This window comes from Sturnira hondurensis, unplaced genomic scaffold (genome assembly GCF_014824575.4).
Source record: "Sturnira hondurensis isolate 20B ecotype Veracruz unplaced genomic scaffold, ASM1482457v3 Scaffold0001020, whole genome shotgun sequence".
NCBI lineage: Eukaryota > Metazoa > Chordata > Mammalia > Chiroptera > Phyllostomidae > Sturnira > Sturnira hondurensis.
This window is the reverse complement of record NW_028073651.1, coordinates 2,360,034-2,382,434: the sequence shown is the minus strand read 5'-3', so window position 1 is coordinate 2,382,434 and position 22,401 is coordinate 2,360,034. Positions and strand designations below refer to the sequence as shown.

Here is a 22,401-nt window from a genome sequence, read left to right as displayed (position 1 = left end):
AATGCACAGGGAACCAATAATGATGGAAAGAAAACTGGGGCACAAATCAATGGAGTGGACCAGAAGGAAGAAAGAACCAAATAGAAAAGAATGAAGAAACAAGAATTCAAAAAATGAGGAGAGGCTTAGGAACCTCCAGGACATCTTTAAACGTTCCAACATCTGGATTATAGGGGTACCAGAAAGGGAAAAGAAGAGCAACAAGTGAAAAACTTATTTGAACAAATAATAAAGGAGAACTTCCCCAGTCTGGCAAAGGAAATAGACTTCCAGGAAACCCAGGAAGCTCAGAGAGTCCCAAAGAAGTTGGACCCAAGAAGGAACACACCAAGGCACATCATAATTACATTAGCCAAGATTAAAGATGAGAGAATCCTAGAAGCAGCAAGAGATAAGGGGACAGTTACCTACCAAGGTAACAGTTACCTACCATCAGACTGTCAGCTGATTTCTCAAGGGAGGCCTTACAGGCAAGAAGGGGCTGGAAAGAAGTATTCCAAGTCATGAAATCCAAAGACCTACATCCAAGATTGCTCTATCCAGCAAAGCTTTCATTTAGAATGGAAGGGCAGATAAAGTGCTTCTCAGATAAGATCAAATTCAAGGAATTCATCATCACCCAGCCCTTATTATATGAAATGTTAAAGGGACTTATATAAGAAAAAGAAGATAAAAAATATGAACAGTAAAAAGACAGCAAACTCAGTTATTAACAACCACACCTAAAACAAAAGCAAACTAAGCGGACAGTCAGATTGGGAGCAGAACCGTAGAAATGGAGATCACATGGAGGGTTAGCAACAGGGGAGTGGGAGGAGGAGAAGGGGGGAGAAGGTACAGAGAATAAGTAGCATAGACAGTAGGTAGAAAATAGATAGGGGGAGGGCAAGAATAGTATAGGAAATATAGATCTAAAGAACTTGTGACACATGGACATAAACTAAAGGGGGGGAATGGTGGGGGAGGGGTGTGCAGGGTGGAGGGGAATGAAGAGGGGAAATGGGACAACTGTAATGGCATAATCAATACAATATATTTTAAAAAGAAATATTTTGAGACTGAGATGTTATTTTTAAAACAGAAACAAAAATAAAATTCAAGCAAACCAGTATTTTCAAAGTAAATCCTCCAAAGGAGGGAGTGAGTCCTAGTCTTTATCTCATACCACCTGGTGCTATTTCCATTTCTGCCCAACTTTTCCTAAATAAGTCTAAAGATTCTTTATCAGAGAGATATGAAGCAACTTGAAAAAACTGTTAAATTAGCATAAAACATTGCTCTTGTTCTTTAGAGAGCCCGTACTTGTTGTTAAAAGGTTTCCTTTTTATTTTTGATTTCTGCCGTTTCAGATTCCGCAGCCCGTTCTAAACCCTAACTAGCTACTGGGGAAACACTCATTTATTGTCTGTTTTTCTGTTCACAGGCAGGCAGAGGGAAAAGGCAGAATCAAAAGGGCTGCGAAAGCAGCTTTTAAAGAAAGAATACGCAGAGGTGCTTAGGAAAAAAGCTATTTGAAAGGAAAATTTATTCCGCTCTCTCTCAAGCCTACCTCTCCTTGCGTGGCCTGTCACAGGTAGCTTAGTTGCAGTGAGCACCCTTGTGGCTTTTAAATGCTTGACCTGTGCCCTCAGGGTACGGCCATAGCCAGAGAGAGAAAGTGTCAACAGGGACATCCTTGGGCCCATGGTCAGCATAGTATTGCTTAATACTGTCATCAAAGGAGACAGGTGTCTATATTAACTGCACCCTCTTCAGGGAACCAAGGGCAACATTGTTGCACAAAATGTAGGAACCTACCTATCTGATGAGCAGTAACTCTTATACCTTTCTTATTAAGCATATGTTGAATGATTTCAATAAAGAGTCTTCTCTATTTAGATTCAATACAGCCCATAGCTTCTCAATATAGTTCTCATTTTCTTCCCACCACAACCTCACTCACACGAGGGGGCTCGCGAAACCCTACGGTGGGGTCCTGGCCAACCCGAGAATGAGGGGGCTTACCTCCAGGTCCCTGTTCAGGCACTGCTTGCCGGGGTCCAGCCTCGGCAGGTCTCAGGGTCCCCAAAGGATGGATGGCAGAGGCGACCAATGACGAGTCAGACACCCAATTGGATGCCGGAGAACAGCCAGCCTCTGTGGGTCTGACCGAACTCACAGAGTTTGATTTAAGCTTTATTTTTATAGAGATTGTTATATAACATTAAAGGAACAGGTGAATGGCACAGTGGCCTCTGCTGTGTAGATGCATCTCGTCCGTCCCAACTGTGTCAAGGGACTGCTGGTCGGCTCCCGACAGTGGGGCACGTACCTTCAGTTCCTGCAACAATAGCTTTGTACCCATATTAACTACAAAGCTTATTAACTATCACCTTAAACTAAAGTTTCCCAATTCTTTTTTTACAATGATATTGCCTCTTTTAAAAAGATTTTATTTATTTATTTTGAGAGAGAGAAGGGAGGAAGAGAGGGAGAGAAACATCAATCTGTGGTCGCCTCTTGAGCGCCCCCTACTGGGGAACCCGGCCCCACAACCCAGGCATGTGCCCTGACTGGGAATCAAACCCACGATCCTTTGGTTCATAGCTGGGTAGGCACTCAATCTACTGAGCCACAGCAGCCAGGGCTCGTATGATCTTTTGATGCTGTTAACTGTCTCCCCCTGCGAGAAGGTGCCCTCTGGGTCTTTCTGTTTCATCCCCTCCCAGGTGTGTGCCCAGCGTCTAAAGCTCTGAGAGGCTGGCACACCATGGACACTCCATAAACACTTGTCAGATCAACGCGCCTTGGAGAAAATACCCAGTGATTTCACCGTTGCATCGTTTATGTCCTTGGTTACCATTGTGAGCACCATTTATTTTCACACAAAAAAATCTTTAAAACATGTCATGCGTTTGATTGTGCGCAAACATTCGGAACAATTGACTTGTGCGAGAACTGTCTGTGAAACAGGAAAGCAAACTGAACCGAGTCATTTGTTAGCACCAGGAGGACTCTTATCTTCCTCTCGCTGCAATAATTCTTATCTCTTTCCAGGCAAACATCAGACAGAGTTCAGGCCAGTCGGATGGGGTGGAGGTGAGAGTGCATTTCCTTCCAGACTGGCCCAGGGCTGATAAGAAGCCAGTATGCATCCTTAAAGGGACAGGCGTATATCTTTCTTTCTTTTTTCTATTTTATTTATTTACTTTCAGAGAGAGGGGAAGGGAAGGAGAAAGAGAGGGAGAGAAACATCAATGTGTGGTTGCCTCTCACACACCCCGTACTAGGGACCTGGCCCGCAGTCCAGGCTTGTGCCCTGACTGGGAATCGAACCGGCAACCTCTCAGTTCTCAGGCTGGTGCTCAGTACACAGAGCCACAGCAGCCAAGGCAAACTAAAAGTGTTTTATCAACTTGTATCCAGTAATCTTGTGACATTTCCACATTAATGTTAAATAATTATCTATAGATTCTTCTGGGTTTCCTACCTAAACACTCATGACATCATTTAAAAAATTATGGTTTTCTTTCTTTTTTTCTAAACCAGGAAACCCTCTATGTCCTTCCTCCCTCGATCGCATCTTTCTCTCCTGCTGCATGGGGGCCACCGGAACGGCACCCAGGGGCGGCGAGGACTTGATGGCCGTCTCACTCCCGGGGAAAGACGAAACTTGTAGCCCTTCACCGTCAACCACGGAGTTTCCTGTAGGGAAATTCTGCCTATGTCCTTCTGCGAGTTAAGGGATTCACTTCTCTTCTTCATTTCTAAGAGTTTGTTATCTTTAATAAAAAAACAAATTTTTGCCCTGGCTGGCGTAACTCAGTGGATTGAGCGCGGCCCTGTGAACCACACAATCGCAGTTCAATTCCCAGTCGGGGTACATGCCTGGGTTGCAGGCCAGTTCCCAGCAGGGGACTCACGAGAGGCAACCATACATTGATATTTCTCTCCCTCTCTCCTTCCCTTCCCCTTTAAATATAAATAAATAAAATCTTTAAAAAAACAACAACAAATTTTTGAAAAAAAAGAGCCCTGGCTGGTGTGGCTCAGTGGCTTGAGTGCTGGCTTGCAAATCAGAGGGTTGCCAGTTCAGTTCGATTCCCAGTCAGGGCACCTGCCTGAGCTGCGCACCAGGTCCCCAGTAGGGGGGCGTGCAAGAGGCAACCACACATTGATGTTTCTCTCTCCTCTTCCCCTGTCTAAAAATAAATAAATAAAATCTTCGGGGAGAAAAGGAAGATAAAAGAGAGTACAACTTTCAAAAAAGGAGAAAAGAAGTGGGTTTGGGGGGTTTTATCAGATGCTTCTCTTGTGTATATTGAGAGGATGTGATGTTCTCTTTAAGATGATGAAGCGGCAAAGCACCTTCCTTGGTTTTTGACCATCAAACGCTTCTTGCGTCCCTGCGATGTTATTCCCGAAGTGGATGCAGCCAGGCCGGGGTGCGCGTGTCGCTCTCCTGCACACATCCCGGCCCCGTGGGGCAGCGTTTCACCCAGGTCGCGGCTGCCCACGCTCAGGGCCTGTGCCTTCCCTTCATTTTAATGTTCTTGCCGAGTTTTTGGACAGGGGGCTTCGCACAGGCCTCCCGAAAGAAAACGCGAAAGGTTCCCTCTACGTCAAGGCCTCAAAAGTTTGCATGAGGTCACTGTAATTTCTTTCTTAGTTGTTACGTGATGTCCTTTGAGGAAGCCAAATGCTCAAGGAGTGTTTTTTTGTGTGTGTGAAAATTTGAGATGATGGATTACTCTTTTTTAAGATTTAATTGTTCAAGCACAGTTTTCTGTCTTTTACTCCCATCGCAGCCAATGGATTTCTCTTCTTTAATAGGTATTTCCCATTTTGTGTCTGTGTTTGCTTTGGGTAGTTGTATTTTTGCTTAGTTGTATTTTGCTAGGAATGTGTCGTGTAAGTTTTCAAATTTCTTGGCATAAAATTGTTCATAATGCCCCCTGGCCGTTCTTAGTGTCTTTAGTGTTGGGTCTGCAGTCATGTCCTTTCATTCTTCATATTGTAGTTTCTCTCCTTTTCTCTTTGTCAGTGTTTGCAGGAGCTATTGATTGTATTCGTTTTTAACAAAATACGTCTTTGTTGTTTTTTCTATGGTACATTTTTCTTCTTGTTTAAAAATATTTTTAAATGATTATACCATTAGTTGTTCTATTCCCCCCCTTCATTCCCCTCCACCCAGCACACCCCCCTCCCCCTCACATTCCCCCCCTTTAATTTATGTCCACGTGTCTCAAGTTCTTTAGATTCTGTATTTCCCATACTGTTCTTGTCCTCCCCCTGTCTATTTTCTACCTACCATCTATGCTACTTATTTTCTGTATTTTCTCCCCCCTTCTCCTCCTCCCACTCCCCTGTTGCTAACCCTCCATTTATTATTCATTTCTATGGTTCTGCTCCTGATCTAGCTGTCCGCTTAGTTTGCTTTTGTTTTAGGTGTGATTGTTAGTAACTGGGGAGTGGGAGGAGGAGAAGGGGGGAGAAGATACATAAAATAAGTAGCATAGACAGTAGGTAAAAAATAGATAGGGAGGAGGGCAAGAAGAGTAGGGGAAATATAGAATCTAAAGAACTTGAGACATGTGGGCATAAACTAAAGGGAGTTTATGGACANGAAATCAGCTGACAGTCTGATGGGAACTCCTTTGTATGTGACTGTCCCCTTATCTCTTGCTGCTTCTAGGATTCTCTCCTTACCTTTAATCTTGGCTAATGTAATTATGATGTGCCTTGGTGTGTTCCTTCTTGGGTCCAACTTCTTTGGGACTCTCTGAGCTTCCTGGATTTCCTGGAAGTCTATTTCCTTTGCCAGACTGGGGAAGTTATCCTTTATTATTTGTTCAAATAAGTTTTCCACTTGTTGCTCTTCTTTTCCCCTTCTGGTACCCCTATAATTCAGATGTTGGATCATTTAGAGATGTCCTGGAGGTTCCTAAGCCTCTCCTCATTTTTTTGAATTCTTATTTCTTCATTCTTTTCTGGTTGGATACTCCTTTCTTCCTTCTGGTCCACTCCATTGATTTGTGCCCCAGTTTTCTTTCCATCATTATTGATTCCCCGTGCATTTTGCTTCATTTCACTTAGTGTAGCCTTCATTTTTTCATCTAATTTGTGAGTAAAATCAACCAGTTCTGTGAGCATCCTGTTCACCAGTATTTTGAACTGTGCATCTGATAGGTTGGCTGTCTCTTTGTTGCTTAGAAGTATTGGCTCTGGGGCTCTGAGCTGTTCTTCTTGAGCCATAATGTTTTGGTCTGTTCACACCTGTTACATATGAGGGGCGGAGCCCTAGGTGATCACCAGGGCGGGGCAGCCCAGTCACTGGGTTGTGACCTGTATGTGGGGGCAAGGTCAGAGAGGGGCCATGGCGTTTGTTCCTCTCGCTCTCGGATTTCGGTCCCCTCTGCCGCTTTCCACGAACAAATTGGGCCCTTCTGGTGCTGGTTCCCAGGTGCGTGGACTTGTGTATGTGCCAGGACCGTGTGGGTCTCTCCAACAAACTTTCCTGTGAGGCTGGGAGCCTCTCCCGGCACCTCAACCTTCGAAAGTTTTTTCAATCGGTGCTTTTAGGCGTTATTTCAAGGCGTTGGGGCTCTGGGTTTCGTGGTCTGTCTCACTGTTTATTTTTTCACCTGGTTTATCTGTGCACGAATGTGTGACCGCGGTCAGCCAGACGCCTTGCCCCCTCACTGGGTCTGCCCGTCGCCACCCCACAGCTGGGGTCTGCCATCCGCCACCTGTGCACCTGAGTCGGTCTGGTCACTTTTTCCTGCACGACCTCACTCCACCAGCCGCTGCCTCTGCCCCTCTTACCGGTCTGGATGAATGGTTCATTGTCAGACTTCCGTACAGTTTAATTTTCTGTCTGTTTTGGTTGTGTTTTTTTTTTTCCTAAATCTTTGTTGTCCTTAAATTTGGTTGTGCCAAAAGGTACAGTGTTTCCACCTACACCTCCATCGTGGCCGGGAGTCCTATGGTACATTTTTGTATTTTACAACTTTCTGTTCTCATTTGCTGCTTCTCTCTGACCTAACTGGTTGAGATTGTTACAGGACAGGGGGCCTGGCCCTGAGCGGGTCTGCCTCAGGCCAGCCGGCAGTATGTGGGTTCTTTGGTGGGAAAGATTTCGTAACATCAGTCCAGGTGACTATGAGGGTGCATTTATTAAAGACGGGGACAGTGAAACGGGAAAGGGCTTAGCATAGGAGAAGCGACAGGAGAGCCCAGGCGGGGCTCCCAGGCCGGTTCGGCGCGGGCTCTGAGCGCCCCCTGGCGGCCACTGCCTCTCATCGTGCCGCTTCCCTTTGAACTTGGGAGATGCTGCATTTGACTGTCCACGAAGGGACGTGCCGAGAGAGGGGGCCATTTATGTCCACGCAGGAGCACCGGCAGCGCCACCAGGCCACCCCCACGTACTCCCGGGGGTGGGTCTCCGCCCGGGATCCCTCCCCTCCCCAAAGCAGTTGGCAGAAATCCATCCCCTGGCTGGACGCCCAGCCCTCCCCTCCCTGCTGGGGTTACTTCCAGTTTTGTGGGGTGGGGATGGGGGCCAGAGTGGTTCATCCGCCGCCCAGGTTTCCTCTCTTCCCCTCTCTGGCCTCATCTGCTGTGCCCTCTTTGCTGCCGCCCTTCCCATCCCCTACTCCCGCCCTTCCTTCCACTCGACCTCCCTCTCTTCCCTCCTGCCCGCTTTCGTCTACACTCGGCTTCTAGCGCCCACTCCCGCTGCCTCGAATGCCCGAGTCCCACAGGCTCGCGCACCCCGCGAATCCCGGACTGGCCCCGAGCTCCGGCTCCTGGCTCCAGCCGCTGCCCACTCTCCACCATTTTACAAGCCTAACAGGCAGCTCAGGCTTAATCCGGACAAAGTCGAGTTTTTCTGCCCCAAACTCCCCTCACCTGAGTTGTCTGCAGCTCAGCTGCCTGTTTAATTCATGCCTCCACCATTCGTGCATTCGGTTTCCCGCACCGTGTCTCCCTCTGCGTCTCCGCGCCAGCCAGTTAGGGCTTTGCTTTCCCCCTGAGCTTGCGTTCCCGAAACCATCTGCGCCCCATCTCAGCAGAGGGCCCTTCCATCCACCCACCTGTTCCACCCAGAACATCCCTGGGGTCGTCTTCTGTCTTCCTCCCGCCCTCTCACCCCCACACGCAGCCTCTTTTCCAGTCTGGACATTTTCACCTTCAAAGTGATCCGGAATCTGACCCTTTCCTACCACCACTGAGTCCCCTCTGGTCCAACACCATCATCTCCCCCCTGGACGACTACAACTGTTTTCTCCCTGGGTGCCCCCACCCACCCCAGCCCCAGCCCCTTGCTTCATCTCTTGCATCCTATAATCTGTTCCCCACCCAGGGTCGGAGGACTCTCGCTGGCCCCAGGCTGCAGCTTGGGCCTCACCTGCCACATTCTCCCCTTGGTTATCAATTACAAACAGAGAGAGGAATCTGTAATGTCGCTGGCCTGGGGGACTTATGTGAGTGTCACTCCAGAGTTTGGGTTGCAGGCTTTTATTTTATTTTTTTATCTTTTAAATGAGTTCCATTCTCCTACTTCACTTCGGCTAAATATTTTTTAAGATTATATTTATTTATTTTTAGAGAGATTGAAAGGGAGGGAGATAGAGAGGGAGAAAAACATCCATGTGTGAGACACATCAACTGAGTGCTTCTCACGCACACCTCCAACTGGGGACCTGGCCTGCAACCCAGGCATGTGCCCTGACTGGGAATCGAACCGACAATCCTTTGGTTCACAGGCTGATGCTCAGTCGCCTGAGCCACAGCAGCCAGAGCAGGTCCAGGATTGTAAACCATCACTTCCTCTCCCCCACTCCTGTACATGCCGGGCAGGTAAGGCACAGAGGGGTGGAGGTAGCCTCAGCTGAATCCACAGGCTCCTGGAAGCCTGGGCTCTCTGAGTGGAATGGAGGAAAGTCCTGCCTGGACCCTGGCTCTTGGCCTTGGTTAAGTCCCTTGCCTTCTCTGAACCCCCCTCTCTTTTGCTGGCAAATGAACACAGAAACTACATTACTTTTTCACACTGGGTTTTGTTTCATGCTTACCTCAGAAAGCTCTTAGAATTAAAAAAAAATGAAAGCTGTGCATGATTGCCAAGGTCAAGGATTGAAATCTCACAAAAACCACTCCCGGTGTTTTAAACGGGAAGGTACTCAATGCTGGGCACCAGGTGTGCGTCCACCCTGGGGGGCTGGAGCCGTGGGTCCTGGGCCTGACCCTCAGGGACGATGCCCAGAGTGACGACACACTGCAGAACCCACGGACCAAGGGAGCAGGGGCCCTGCTGCCTCTGAGACCACCACCTGGCACCACCGGGTTCAAGAACATTCAGTCCTGGCTGTGACCATGAATCCCTTCCGCCATCCACCTCTCTGGAGGGACTCTAACTGCGGGGGCTGCTCTGCGTCCAGCACCCGCTGCAAGAGTGCCTGGGAAATGCGGTGGCAGCTCCAGCCTCTGCAGGGACCAGGATGGGTGGCGGTCAGCCAAGCCCCCCAGCGTTCTCCGGAAAGGAAGAGCAGGGAGGAAGCAAAGAGGCAGAAAAGCAGATGTGAGGAAGACAGAGACGCCAAGGAGGGCCTCTGGCGCCAGTCCAGCAGCAGCAGGGATCCCAGTTTGGGGTGCGGTGGAAAAGGAAACTTTATTTAATGCAAAACAGCTCCATCGTGACCCAGCATGGTCGGGAAAACAGCACAACTGGGAGGCAGCCCCGGGGCCTGGACCCCCCGCTGGCCTGCTCTGCTCTGCTGGGTTGGGTTTGCGCTACTGTGCTTGTCCGCTCTCTCCAGCCAGCCAGACATCTCCGGTGTTTCAGCTCAGCCAGAAACACACAGCGCTCCGCTTTCCGAGCAAAAGGAGAAAGGAGCCCCTGGAACGGCCCCCTGCCCCACACCCAGAGACCCGGGCCCAGGGTTGGTGAGCCCCCGCTGTGAGCGGTGCCAGATCCGGTTTGCTCTCCCCACAAAAGCATCAGCGCACAAACAAGTCCCGGTAATTACACAAGCATCCCGGCCCCTGCGTTAGTGGCCACAGAGGTCTCCCTCCGGAGGGCAGCCGGGCCTGCCCAAGTCCATTACCAGGTTTCCTTCCATTCTGCACAGCGTTCTGTGGGACCTGCCTCTCCGCATTACGCCTCCCCTGCGCTTCCGGCCACTTCCTCAGGGTGAGTTCCCTGGGGTGCAATCACTGGGTCAAAAGGTAGAGACGCCTTTGGCACAGATCCTAAGTTTCCATGGATTTTTTTAAGCCATTTTTTTTCTGGACATTGTTTTCGTATCACTCATCACGGGCTTACCACGTGCCAGGCCCTGTTCTGAGCGCTCTCCTGTGCAAATTCCCATAACCCCAGTGACAAACCGCAAGGTGCCACCGTGGTGTGCACGTTGCAGATGGGGACCCTGAATCAGAGAGGGTGAGTACCCTCCACAGGGCCACACAGCTGCTGCGCAGCAGAGCTGGGGTTTGAAATCAGGACGCCCGGCTCCCTGACCATGCCCTTGACAATCCTACGCTGCTGCCCACAGATGAGCTCTGATCGTTTTTTGTTCTGTTTTTTGGAGAAAGGAAGTTGAGGGGCGGGGAGCCCCTCGAGAGGGAGAGACATTGCTTTGTCGTTCCACTTATTCATGCACTCATTGGTTGCTTCCCTATGTGCCCTGACCGGGGATCGAACCCGCAACCTCAGTGTATGGGGATGAGGCTTCAACCAACTCAGCTACCCAGCCAGGGCCACCCTCTTAAAGAGCCAAGTCGTGTTCCTTCTGCGGCATCGATTACCCCGTTGGTGGGTAGTCCTTTCAATTCCTTTTATATCAGAAGGCAGGTCCAGATTTTCTGGGGCTTGAAGCTTTATGGTTTGGGGAACCTGCTTTAGGAAAAAATCAGTTACAAATTCAAAAGGAGGCATAAGGCCTTGGAAGAAACGAGCGCCAGTTAAGTGGCCGAAACTTGAAACCTGCATTAGCATCTCCCTAAACCCCTAAGTGCTGGTCTCCCTGTGGTTATTAGGAAATGGTGGAGTCAAACCTCCCATATACCCCACCGCCTGGACTCCAACAGTCACGTTTCACTGAGCTTGGTTCACGGTCCGTCTGGGCACCCATCTGCCCCCAACCGGTCCGTTCACCCCTGTTGTTTTATGCTCTTTGCAAATCGTTTAACAGGAGCTCAGCATTTCCAGGTTTGTTTTTCTTTTGCTGTAAAACGCCAGTGTGAAAGGTAACAGACATGCAATGGAACGCACACGCGCCTTTGTCACAGAACTCTCTTTCTGGCAACGGGGGAAGGCAATTTCCCCAGGCAGTAAAATGCGTGCATTTCCTGTGGACTCGGCTTCGCGTCCCGGCTGCGGAATTTGCCCCAGGAGCTGTGACCACCTCACCCCGTCCATTCATTTGGCGGATGTGCTGACGGCCACCACTGGACGTGAAGCTTCCTCCCCTCTTCCAGCAGGTTCCTTCGGCCTCCCTCCCTGGGATTTACTGGGTCAGAGGTCAAGGCTGAAGTTCCTTCAAGTTGTAATGTTTTGTCACAGGACACGGGGGAGGCTCTGACATTAGGCTCTCCCCTCATCAGTATTTTTTATAAATTGCTTGATCTATTTTTATAAATATCTTGTCCTGGAGAAAACCTCCCAAGTGGCCGCAGTAAAAGATAGGAAAAGATAACAGAAAACTAAAAACACTCAGCACTTCTGACAAGATACCCTCCACAAAGCCCCAAGGCACAGCCCAGGAGAAATGCTTGTAACATGTATGACAGACTTCAGGGCCACAATTAACAAAGAGCAACTACAAATGAACAAGAAAAGGACAAACGGCGCAGGAGGAAAATGGTCGGTTTGACCCCGCACAGAGGAAGAAATTGCCAGGGACCCTCCGAAGAGATGCTTGACCTGCTGGAACCAGGCCCCGTGAACACGGCCAGGCCACGCAGCAGTGAAGCCACACGGGAACCAGTGGGCTCCCGTGCAGCTGGAGGGGAAGGACCCGCATGGCCGCCTGGCTGACCGTCCAATGACCCCTCAGAGGTAACCCCGCTTTACCCAGAGGCTCGCTTCTGGGCTCTTGTCCCCAACACACGTGGAACGGTCCAGGCACAGCTGTTCATTCCAGCGTCACTAGGGGCCACAGGGGCCCAAGTGAGATCATGACACGCTCCTATAGCGGAAGTCCTCGGGTGTGACAAGGAATGAGGAAGCACCTTGTACAGACACCTGAGGTTCTCTAAGATGCACTAAAAAGCAAGTTAGAGCCCTGGCAGATGTGGCTCAATGGATGCAGTGCCAGCCTGAGAACCATAGGGTGACAGGTTCGATTCCCGGTCAGGGCATGTGCCTGGGCTGCGGGTTCGGTCTCGGCCAGGGTGTGTGCACAGGGCAGCCGAGTGATGTTTCTCTCCCACGTCAGTGTTTGACTCCCTTCCCCTCTAAAAATAAAATCTTTAAAAAGTAAAATAGGGCCATAATGGCACCGTCAACCCAAACTGCAGTGACAGCCGCCTCTGCAGGTTTGAACGCAGGGCAGGGGTCAAGGATGACAGCGTGGTTTTGGTACCTTATGCAACGTATCCATGACACACACTGAGAATACAGTTCTCTACCACTTACAGAATTGTTTCCAAAAGTGGTCAGCAGGTATGGGGGGGAGAATTACGCCCTCCCAAGTGCTTCTGCTCCCTCCCCTTCACAGTGGGGTACGTGTAGAGCCCCCTGGTGGGGAGGTCACTAAGGGAGTGTCTCCAGGACAGCTAAGTGCTGACTGTTGCCCCCACCCCCACGGGACAGGGCTGTCCTCCAGACCCGCCTCCTTCCCCTGGGGCGGAGAGCGGGGGCTCCCTGCTGGGGCAGAAATCCAGGTGTGGACCTGCCCCCTCAACTCCCCTGCACACCAACCAGCCCACCCGCCCGCCCCCTGTAAGACCTTCCTCACTCTGGGGACAGGCTGCCACCTGGCCCCGAGGGTGGGGCCCTGTCACGTCCTGGGTCTTCACCAGGCTCGGTGCCAGCAGGGGACAGAGAGACACTGCCCCCAGCAGGGGACAAGCAACACAGGAGGCCCAGGGTGGTGGTCCAAAGGTGCTTTATTGAAGGGTGAGGACTCCGGCATCTACATCAGCTACAACCTGGGGACAGAAGGGGAAGCTGAGGGGACACGAGGGGAGTGGGGTCCCACACTCTTGCCCACTCGACATCCTCCTCTGGTTTGGACCCCTTTGCTTCTGCTCTGGGACCCTCCTGCCCCAACTCGAGTTCAGGTGCATCTGGTGGGCTGACCCTCAAAACCACTGGCCACAGAGGCAGGGTTTGAGATGGGCCAACGACCCAGTGGACGCCACTGAGAAGGGGGTGTCTTGTCACTCACTGGATCTCCCGGAATGCCCGCTTCTCCACAAGCTTCACTTTGTACTTGCGCTTGAACCTGGAGAAGAAAAAAGAGCAGTCGGTGACGGGCCAGCCCAGCCAGCTCCGGCGGCTCTGACGCCTCCCCCATGGCGCCCGGCCCTCACTTGGCTCTCTCCCGCGGCTCGATCATGTTTCTCTTCTGGAAGCTCTTGAATCGGTCTCGGAGGATGTTGCCCTCGGGCTGCGGACAGAGAGCAGGAGGCCTCAGAAGGCGCCTGGCAGGGACCCCAGGCCCGGCGACCTCTCCACAGGGTCCAGCCAGGGCTCCAGCGGAATCTCCCCAACAGCAGAGGCGCCCAGCTCGCCACAGGCACCAGGGGCTCAGCCGGCCCGGAGCTCGTGGGCTGATGGGCACCCACCCGCGGCTGCCTCTGAGCCAGGCTTGGAGGAACCGCAGGAAGGAGGCTGGTGCAGTGGGAAAGGGAGCAGGGAGGCAAAGCCAGGGGTCGGAGAGGGGGGCGCAGTCAGCCTTCAGCAGGCCAGCCCACGCAGGGCCTGTGGCCGGCTGAGGACCTGGGCTTCCTCTATGGGCACTGGGAGCCATGGAAGGTTCTCAGTGGGAAGGGACAAGGTCCACTCTGCGCTTTAGGCTGAGTCCTCTGGGTCTGCAGAGGGCGAGGGAAGGAGGCAGGGGCCGTAACGGGAGAAGGGCGCTCTGAGGGTCACAGGTCCAAACCAACACGCCACCCAATCCCTCACCCCAGGGAACCACAGTCTCGGGGCCCGTGCCCTCAGCCCCCAGGCCTCAGCCCAACCGGCCCAGCCTGGGGCAGGCATGGTGTCGCCCATAGCCCCTGGGGGCACGGGGAGCAAGGATGGGTGTCATCACTGGGCACAGGCTCCTCCCCAGCACCTCCCCACCTGGACAGGCAAGTACCTTCAGGGTCCGCAGGGAGCCAGACAGCTCTGAGCTAAGCTGCACGTCGATGTCGGGGGCCTGGTACCTGGGGACGGGGACAAGGTGTTGGGGGCCTGGGCCAGGGTACAGAGTACAAATCGCCACCTGGGGACGAGTGGGCTGGGCAGGGGGCCTTTGGGGAAAAACACGGCCTTCCAGGGGGGCCAGGCTGAGCACCCGCAGGAAGGCACCAGGACGGGGACCAGGACCGCCCCCCCCTCCCCCTCCGCCCAGCAGCCTCCAGCCCGGGCCTCACTTGAGCCGCCCCAGCCTGCGGGGCTTGTCGGCCTCCGCCAGCCGCTTTGCCCGCCGTTGCTCCCGCCGCCGGGCCAGCTCCGCCAGCCGCTGCGCCACCTGGGCCTTGATCCCACGCAGCCTGAAGAGCTCCTGGTGCCGCAGCCGGGCAGCCCGCAACGAGGCCTGCTGTGCGCGCTGCAGGGACAGCTGGAGTCAGGGCCCCGCCCAGCACCTGCTGCCCTGCGGGGCCTGTCCCACAGGACAGCTTTCCTGGCCACCAAGCCCAGGTCGCAACAGGCCAACTGCTCTAGGTAGTTGACAGTGTGGTCTGCCGAAGCAACCGTCCCCCCTTGTTTGTCAGTGGCCCGTAAATCCCAGGTACCCCCTGACCCCACAATGAGCAGTGGGACCCAGCCTGCCCCTGCTGTCTCCCCTAAACCAGGAGCCACGCCTGCAGGGGCTAGTGGAGAAGGCGGGCCATGGACAGGACAGAGAGCAGCGAAAGCAGAAGAAACAGGGCCGCAGGGGCAGGGAGCGCAGACCGGAGCCCGCGGTGCTCACCAGCCTCCGGGCGGCCTTTTCCCGCCGGCGCTGCTGCTCCGTCTTCTTCTCCACCGTGGCCAGGAGGGCAGGCGTGGCCAAGGCCTGGGTGTCCCCGTCCGCATCTTCTCCGGCCACCTTGGGGCCCCTGCCCTGGTCCTCGCCCGGCTCCCCCTCCCCGTCGGACTCCTCCAGCAGCCCCTGGCACATCTCCTTGAACGTAGACTCCTGGGACAGGGACAGGGACAGTGTCAGCGAGGGTCGGGAGGAGAGAAGCCAGGGAAGGAGGGGCGGGCGGAAAGGCGCGAGCTCACCTGGGTGGCCACCTGCTCGGCGGGGGGCAGGGCCAGCTGCCGCTCCAGCTTCTCGGCCTCCCTCTGCCGCTGCAGCTCGACCTCGTGGGCTTCCCAGAGCAGGGACTGGGGGAGCAGGGCTGGGTTCAAACTGAGCCCCAGGGGCTTCTCCCAGGATTCCAGACCCGGCCCCCACTCGTGCCGCCCTCCTTACCCTGATGCCCCCGTCACAGGCTCATCCCGCCCCCCACAGTGGCCAGAGGGGGCTCCCTGACCCTTAACCTCCCCACTGCTCTGCCGGCTCCCTTCAAGGGCAGTTCGTCTACCCGCAACGCTCAGGAATGGCAAGTGCACAGGCAGGAGGGACGTGGTGGCTGCCTAACACTGGGGACGCAGGACGGCCGATGGGCCTGTGGTTTCTCTCTGGGGTGGTAAGAATATTCTAGAACTGTGGCAATGGCTATGCAGCTCAGTGAACACACGGAAAATCACTGGGCTGCACCTGTGAGTAAATCACATGTGCTAGGAATGACATCTCTGCAAGGCAGTCCAGTGACTTTCAAACATGAGGCCTGTCTGGCCCGCCTTCCCCAGCACCCACACTGCCCTGTCGGTGCCTCTGGGAACAGCCGGCGGTCACACCGTCCCCTCATGTGGCCACGCCCACCCTCCCACTGACAGGTGCCAGCGCCTGCCTCTGCAGACACTGCCATCAGTGGGCGAGGGCGCCGGGCTCCGCTCCGGTGGGACAAGAAACCCTCTAATCTGAACGACGCGGAACCCCATTCATGCACAGCCCACAGCTACTCTATGACTCGGGTTTCTCTCTGGGACACGTGCTCCCCACGGGCAGGGTGTGTCCCCACCGCTCACGACACCTGTGCTCCTCAACTGTCTGTGAAGCGAACGCAGGGACTCTCACTGCCAAGCCTGCCCTTGCTGGCCTGTCTCCAGCCACACAGTCCGGGTGCTCACGCTTCGCTGAGGCCTTCGGCACGGACGTCCCATAAAATTCCCAAAAGATGCCAGGAACTCACTCGCCTCCGGGCCTCTGTGCGTGCTGGCCCCCTGCCTGAAGTTCCCATCCCCTCTCCCCACAGCCACTCCCCCTCAGGCTCAGTGGCTGCCCCCTCCCCCAGGAAGCCCCCCCCCCCGAAATCCAAGGCTGGATTGGGCGATCCTCGGGGTTCCCCAGCCCTGCCCACGCTGGGCCGTCACCGGGAACAGCTCTGTCTCCCCGACTGCACTGTGAGCCCCAAGAGGGCAGGCCCCGGACTACCTCGGTCACTGCAGAACCCTGCGCTCCCAGTGGGCACGGAGAAAGTGCCAGGCAGGGAAATGCCAGCCCAGTGGCTCCGCACTGACTCAGGGGAGGGCTGTGTACCTGGTGGTCCTCAAAGGTCGGGTTGTAGGAGGCTCCGGCGGGCGTCACCTCCACGGCAGGCACCCGGGACGGCTTGGTGTAGAGACGTGTTGGCCGCTGGAGGACAAAAACCAAAGCAGGCTGAGGCCCGGGGCCCGGGCTCAAGTTCCCACGGACTCCAGAGCTGGGACTCCAGCCTGGGGGCAGGCGCGGCTCCAGGTGACCCACAGCCTCCCACTAGGCGGTGGAACCAGGGACGGATGGCAGCCTGGAGTGGCATCCCAGGACCCGAGAGCCCCCTGCAGGCAGGGGCCCTGCCTATCTTCCCTGAGACAAGTGCTGGCAACCCAGCCGCAGCCAAGGTGAGGCAGGCCTGTGTGAACACTCGGTCCAGCACAGCCAACTTGGCCACCACCCCTGAGTCTGTCAGGACAGGCACAGCGACAGAGACGCACAGTGCAGCCTCCACCCCTTGGGGCCCTGTGAGAAACACAGAATCTGGGCCCGCCCGGACCCTCCACCTCTCCACAAGACCCCGGTGACGGGGAGCGCTGGCTCAGGGCTGAGCGGCACCCTTGGCAGGCCCTCTGCCCTCGGACTTCCCTCGTCCCTACCCGGCGGGCCTCCACTGGCCTCCAGCAGAAACAGGGTGGCCCTGGACACCCCGGCCCTAGTGCCTCCTTCCCCCGCAGTCCCACCTCCTCAGAACAGCCCGACGATGGGCTCCCCTGCTCCCCTACGCAAACCACCCCAGGAATAAACCTGGAAACCGGAGCCGAGCTCCCTACCCCGCACCTCGAGCTCCCTACCCCGCACCTCGCAGGCCCGCCACTCCCTTTGCCGCAGGGTTTCCCTGACCTTCTCCGCTCCCTCCCTCTGGCGCCCCAACATGCCCCGCCTGTCACAGGATGGACGGGCTCTGAGACCCAGGCCCCGTGGCCCAAACACCAGGCGGTCCCCACTGCTCCCAGCCCCTCCTCCGAGCTCGATCACCCAGAACACCCCTGCCCCACAACGCAGTCTCACCTTCACACCCTTCTTCTTGGTCTGCTCCAGGAAAAATGTGTCCTGGCCGGCCAGGGGCCGCTCCAGGGGGTCTGCGGAGGCAGGGAGGGTGGCTGCAGGGGCTTGCCCATGTGGGGAACCCTGGGGCCTCGAGGAGCTCTCTCCGACCCCGCCCCTTTGCACAAGGATGGCGCTGAAGCCAGGCCAGGGAGGAACTGATTCTCAGACCCCGAGGGGCCTAGAACAGCAGGCAACAAAAGCACCCAGTCAGGCTCCAGAAGGCAGGAGACATGCGGCTGAGGGGCAAGAGCCGGCCCCCAGGAAAGCGCACTTGGGAAAGGGAAGCTCAAACCGGCAAAGGGCCCCTCGGGGTGCACAACCCTGCTGCACGGGGTGGAGACAACACCCGCAGGGCACAGTGTCCCCGCCCCCAGGTGACAGCGGGGGCACTCACTGTCTTTGGCCCAGAGATCATAGAAGGGCTGCTCTACGGTGTCCTGGGGCTTGGGCTTGGCTTTGGCCACAGGAGGGCTGAGGAGTCGCGCCTGCGCCCTGCGCACGTCTCGGGGCAGCTCGCCCTGCTTTGCCAGCTTCTCCCATAACTGCTCCTTGCGCTTGAGCTTCTTGGCATTGGGGGCCTGGTGGGCGAGGATGCTGGGGCGGGAGGAGCCGCAAGGTGAGGTGGGTGCAGCAGAGGCCTCCCAAAGCTGGGCTCCCCCACCCCTCCCGGGGCAGCTCCTCCGGCAGCTCCGCCCTCAGAAGGCAAGCTTCGCCCACTCCCACCCTGTCCAGCCCCAGGTCCATCTCCAGCCCAGGCCGTTCACACACAATAGTGGTCTGTGGGGCCCTTGCTCTGATGTCTCCCAGGCATCACACATTACCGATCTCCCATCTGGAGGCGGGGAATAACCCCACCCACTATCCCGACATCAGCCCCTTCAGGGGAGAGACTGCCCGACCCTCCTCCCGACAACGGCTCCAGCCGTCCCCTCCTCTCCCCATCCCCACAGCCTGGGCCAGCAGTCCAGGCCCTATCCCCGCCTGCTTCAGCCACAACACCCGGCTCCTGCCTCGCTCCCTCCAATCCGTGCTTCCAACCCTGAGTCTGCCCCTGGCCTCCCCGACCCCCCATCTCTGTTCTCCCAGTGAGCCTCACCTCCCCAACTCCCCAGAAGTTCCTTTAGGGCCAGGGAGTGGGGCTGCTGTGGAGAAAACAGGAGGCCCAGCCCCAGTGGGAAAGGAGGGTCCGTGGGTGGCAGGACACTCACTCTTTGGGGGCGGGGACCTTGGATGTGTTCTCTAAGATGAGGTCGACCCGGAGGGGCTTCTTCACAAGCAACGACCTCTTCTGCTCTCTGGTCCTCTTTCTGTTCAGCTCTGGGGGTGGGAGAGAGAAGAGGGGTTGAGGCTTCTGGCCTCCCCAACTCCCAAGTCCAGCTCCCCACCCACCCCATTTCTGTCCCATGGGGCCTGCACCTCAGCACAGACGTGGGGGCCCCAGGCTAACTCCAGGCCCCCACCTGAGGAATGAGGCCCCCAAAGGCAGGGCCCAAGGTGCCTAAGCTCTGCCACACACCCACCCCCCACTGCCACCATACCCATTTCCTGGGCCAACTGGACACAGCCTGTGCCAGGGACAGAGGAGTCAGACCCAGAGCCCTGCACACGGAGGCTTTCCAGCACAGCAGGGAAATGGCCACAGAACCAGCAATGCTAACGATGAGGAGAACAGGTGGCCGGTGACGCTGAGGCCCAGGAAGCTGGACTCAGGACCCAGTGTGACCGATCATCAGCACAGGAAGGTTTCCTGCCTTTACTTCTAAAACCTAATAGTAACCACGGCTGGTGTGGCTCGGCGGGCTGGGCACTGTCCTGCAAACCAAAAGGTCTCGGGTCTGACTCCCAGTCGTGCCACACACCTGGGTTGGTCCCCATTCAGGGTGTGTCCAAGGGGCAACCAATCGGTTTCCCTCTCACATCGATCACTTCTCTCCCTCTCTTTCTCCCTCCCTATTCTTCTCTTTAGAATCAGTAAAAGGGAAAAAAAAGTTAAGAAGATAAAAATAAGGCCTCTAGGAGAAAACATACAGGGACAAAACCCACAGCCTCCCATTAACCGTGGGACCTCATGGAAACGACTTCGCTCCCCTGTGCTCCCACAGTGCCAATGTCAACGCCCGCCTCACGGGCCGCGCGGGCGGGAAGCACAGGGAGCCCCTGTGAAAGCAAAGAATCACTAAGGTCTTTCTACCTTTTTTGATATACTTTACTGTTGTTCAAGTACTCTCCCTTTTTAACTTAAAGCAGAACCTACAAGCTGCCCCTCCTCTGTCCCCCAAGGAGACTTCCCAATAGCCAAAGCGGCGTTCACTACCCCCTACCCTTTACTTGGTGGGCCCTGAACCTACCCTTTCTGTCCGCAGCCCAGATGTACGCACTTAGGTCAAAGTCATCCTCCTCACTGGCCCTTTCTCACCTGCTCGCTGCAGGTCTCCTTTCCTGAGGGCAGGCCCTCACTTTGGCCAGGACAGGCCCCTTGACTGATCTCCAACACGACCCTGTCGGGGGTCGGCTGTTAAAGCGGCTTGCCGATTGCCCATTAAAGCTATCAGCTTCCCCAAGAAGCAGCCCCTGTAGCTCGTTCTCCAAGCCCCGTGGAAGCAGACGGCCTGTTCTTAGTCTGTTTCCAGTACTGGACATACAGCCCAACAACCCTAACTCACTCCTCCACTTGTTCCAGCACTTCCAACCCTGCAGTCTGGCAAAGTATGACTAGCAGGTTAAGAAGAGTTTCTCACTCATTAAAATGGATCCTCTATTTCCTGGTAAAACACATGTTAACTAAAACTAGTCTGATTCATTACAGCAGGTCCTTGACTTGCTTTTCAGCGAACCAACGAGCCCCACTGTTTTGTGTCTCATTTATTCATCAAGGCAGACCCCTGCCGGCTCTTTTGCACACTGAGATCTCGGATACCTCAAAAGGAAAACTGGACTCCTTTAAGTCAGTCCCTAGCCTGCTTTCTGTTCATTCCAGGTCCTCTTGTTCATAGTGAAGCCCCTTTTTGGAAGGTGTTTGCCATCCAAGCCACGTCGTCAGCTCAGATGCTCTCAGAGGCTGCGGTGGGCTGGACAACGACCAATCACTGCCTTGCAACACGCAAAGCCCTTCCTTACCTCTCTCCTTGGAGCCGGTGTCCACGAAGAAGAGTTTTTCATCCGGGGCCTCTGACACCAAGCCACTGGCAGATGGAAATACAGAACGTCAGCCACAGACATTGGGGAGGCAGCACGACGCTGCAAAAGGAGTAGGTTTAACCTCGCAGAAAGGGCCCAGCTCTCTGCTGACGCTCATTCAAGCATCCTCTGGTTGGCATGGGGCCCTTTCAGGCTAAGATTTCTCCCGTCAGTTTACAGAACTTAAAACTTAAAACTCACTATGCTCGGGGGCTGAGCGGGGCACACAAACGCTAGGAAATGACAGCGCTTGTTTACCTGATTTCTAATGTAACTGGGAATCCTCTACCTGGTAACACTACCAGCCAGCGACCCGGGACCTCCCCCAGCCCTCGCTCTCGGCTTCCCTGGGGACACCCGGGACAGGTGACCCCAGCACCCCGGGAGCCCCTGCACGCTCGCCCTCACGCCAGACCACGCGGAACGTGGCCCAGCTGCCAGCAGCCCCGCCCCACGCACCCACTCGTGCGTTCCTGCAGTCGTACGTCCTCTAAGAATTGATCAACTTCAAGCCCTAGCGGCTCCTGGGCGAGCCGCCGCCAGCCCCGCTTTCTGTTTCTGGGGCCTCGCCGCCTCCGTCTTAACGCTGGGTCCACCGAAGTGGGCCTGAGCCCCAGGAAGCCGGAATCGGCCTCGCTTTTCGAGCGAAGTTGGCCGCTACCGCCACTGCCCCCTGCCGCCATCTTGTTAAAGGAAGAAGCCAGGCGCCGGCAGCAGATATCCGGTTTGGGACTGGTGCGCATGCGCAGATGTCCCGTTCACTCATCGGTGGCCGCCATCTTGGTAAAGTGGCCGGAGCGGCGGAGGCGCGAGGAGGCAGCCATCTTGAGAAAGGTTGCATGGCTCCTCCCTCCTCTGCAGACTCCCGTCCGCGGTGCGTGCTAGGTTCTTACATCTCACCCGGCCGCCCGGGGATATTTCTAAATCTGAGCATTATTTTTTAATCTAGTTTTTGTAGAAAAGAAAAATCGGAGCCATCAATGGCCGATACGGAACAAGATACGTCCCAATCTCAGAAAGTTTAGCCTTTAGCTACATACCATTCCTAGAATCCTGGAAATCAAAGAGCGTTCAGAATGTTGAGGTTGGAAGCACAGAAGTTTATATGGGAGAAATGTTAGAAACATACACTATTAGAACCCTAGAAGCACACACTCAAAGTCGTTAATCTGGGACAAACTTCTTACTCTGCCTCAGTTTCCCCCTCTGTAAAATGGGGATGATAACAGTACCTCTGCCTCAGATAATTCCGAAGATTAAACAAGACAACATATATTTATTCAAAGCGCTGAAGACTATGCCCGGCATCTACATGTTAGCTCTTGCTACCGTCTCGCCCCCTGAACTTCATCCTAGAATCAACTAAATCTTAACTGTTTACAAATAAGGAAGGAAGCTCAGAGGCCCTCGGGCCCGG

General features: G+C 55.0%; 1 protein-coding gene and 1 non-coding gene across 4 annotated transcripts; both read right to left on the bottom strand.

The window, feature by feature from the left end:
• Positions 1 to 13,071: 13,071 nt before the first annotated feature.
• Positions 13,072 to 21,688, bottom strand: NOP53 (NOP53 ribosome biogenesis factor). Of its 3 annotated transcripts, none has more exons than XM_037059637.1 (13): positions 21,444 to 21,688; positions 20,925 to 20,989; positions 19,016 to 19,124; positions 18,202 to 18,401; positions 17,769 to 17,839; positions 16,764 to 16,859; positions 15,401 to 15,505; positions 15,108 to 15,314; positions 14,566 to 14,741; positions 14,289 to 14,355; positions 13,516 to 13,592; positions 13,371 to 13,427; positions 13,072 to 13,131 (listed from the first exon to the last, which is right to left on the bottom strand). In XM_037059637.1, the coding sequence occupies exons 1-13, from the start codon at positions 21,665 to 21,667 to the stop codon at positions 13,125 to 13,127; spliced, it is 1,461 nt and encodes a 486-aa protein (XP_036915532.1). In that variant the 5' UTR covers positions 21,668 to 21,688; the 3' UTR covers positions 13,072 to 13,124. The 3 variants fall into 3 exon arrangements, with proteins under 3 accessions (XP_036915532.1, XP_036915523.1, XP_036915541.1); XM_037059628.1 differs by having other exon boundaries at positions 14,566 to 14,746; positions 15,113 to 15,314; XM_037059646.1 differs by lacking the exon at positions 13,072 to 13,131 and having other exon boundaries at positions 13,367 to 13,427.
• LOC118996498 (small nucleolar RNA SNORD23) lies at positions 14,138 to 14,246 on the bottom strand. The gene has a single exon (XR_005068503.1). It is a non-coding gene; the product is annotated as a small nucleolar RNA SNORD23 (small nucleolar RNA).
• Positions 21,689 to 22,401: the final 713 nt, after the last annotated feature.

What these genes read in the sequence shown, in the direction of transcription:
- NOP53 (XM_037059637.1), bottom strand. Translation starts at nt 21,667, where the DNA reads ATGGCGGCAGGGGGCAGTGGCGGTAGCGGCCAACTTCGCTCGAAAAGC. An exon ending in CTGCAGGAACGCACGAGTGG is followed by an intron (nt 20,990 to 21,443) that starts GTGCGTGGGGCG and finishes TCCATCTGCCAG; the next exon opens with TGGCTTGGTGTCAGAGGCCC. An exon ending in CACCGGCTCCAAGGAGAGAG is followed by an intron (nt 19,125 to 20,924) that starts GTAAGGAAGGGC and finishes TCCCACCCCCAG; the next exon opens with AGCTGAACAGAAAGAGGACC.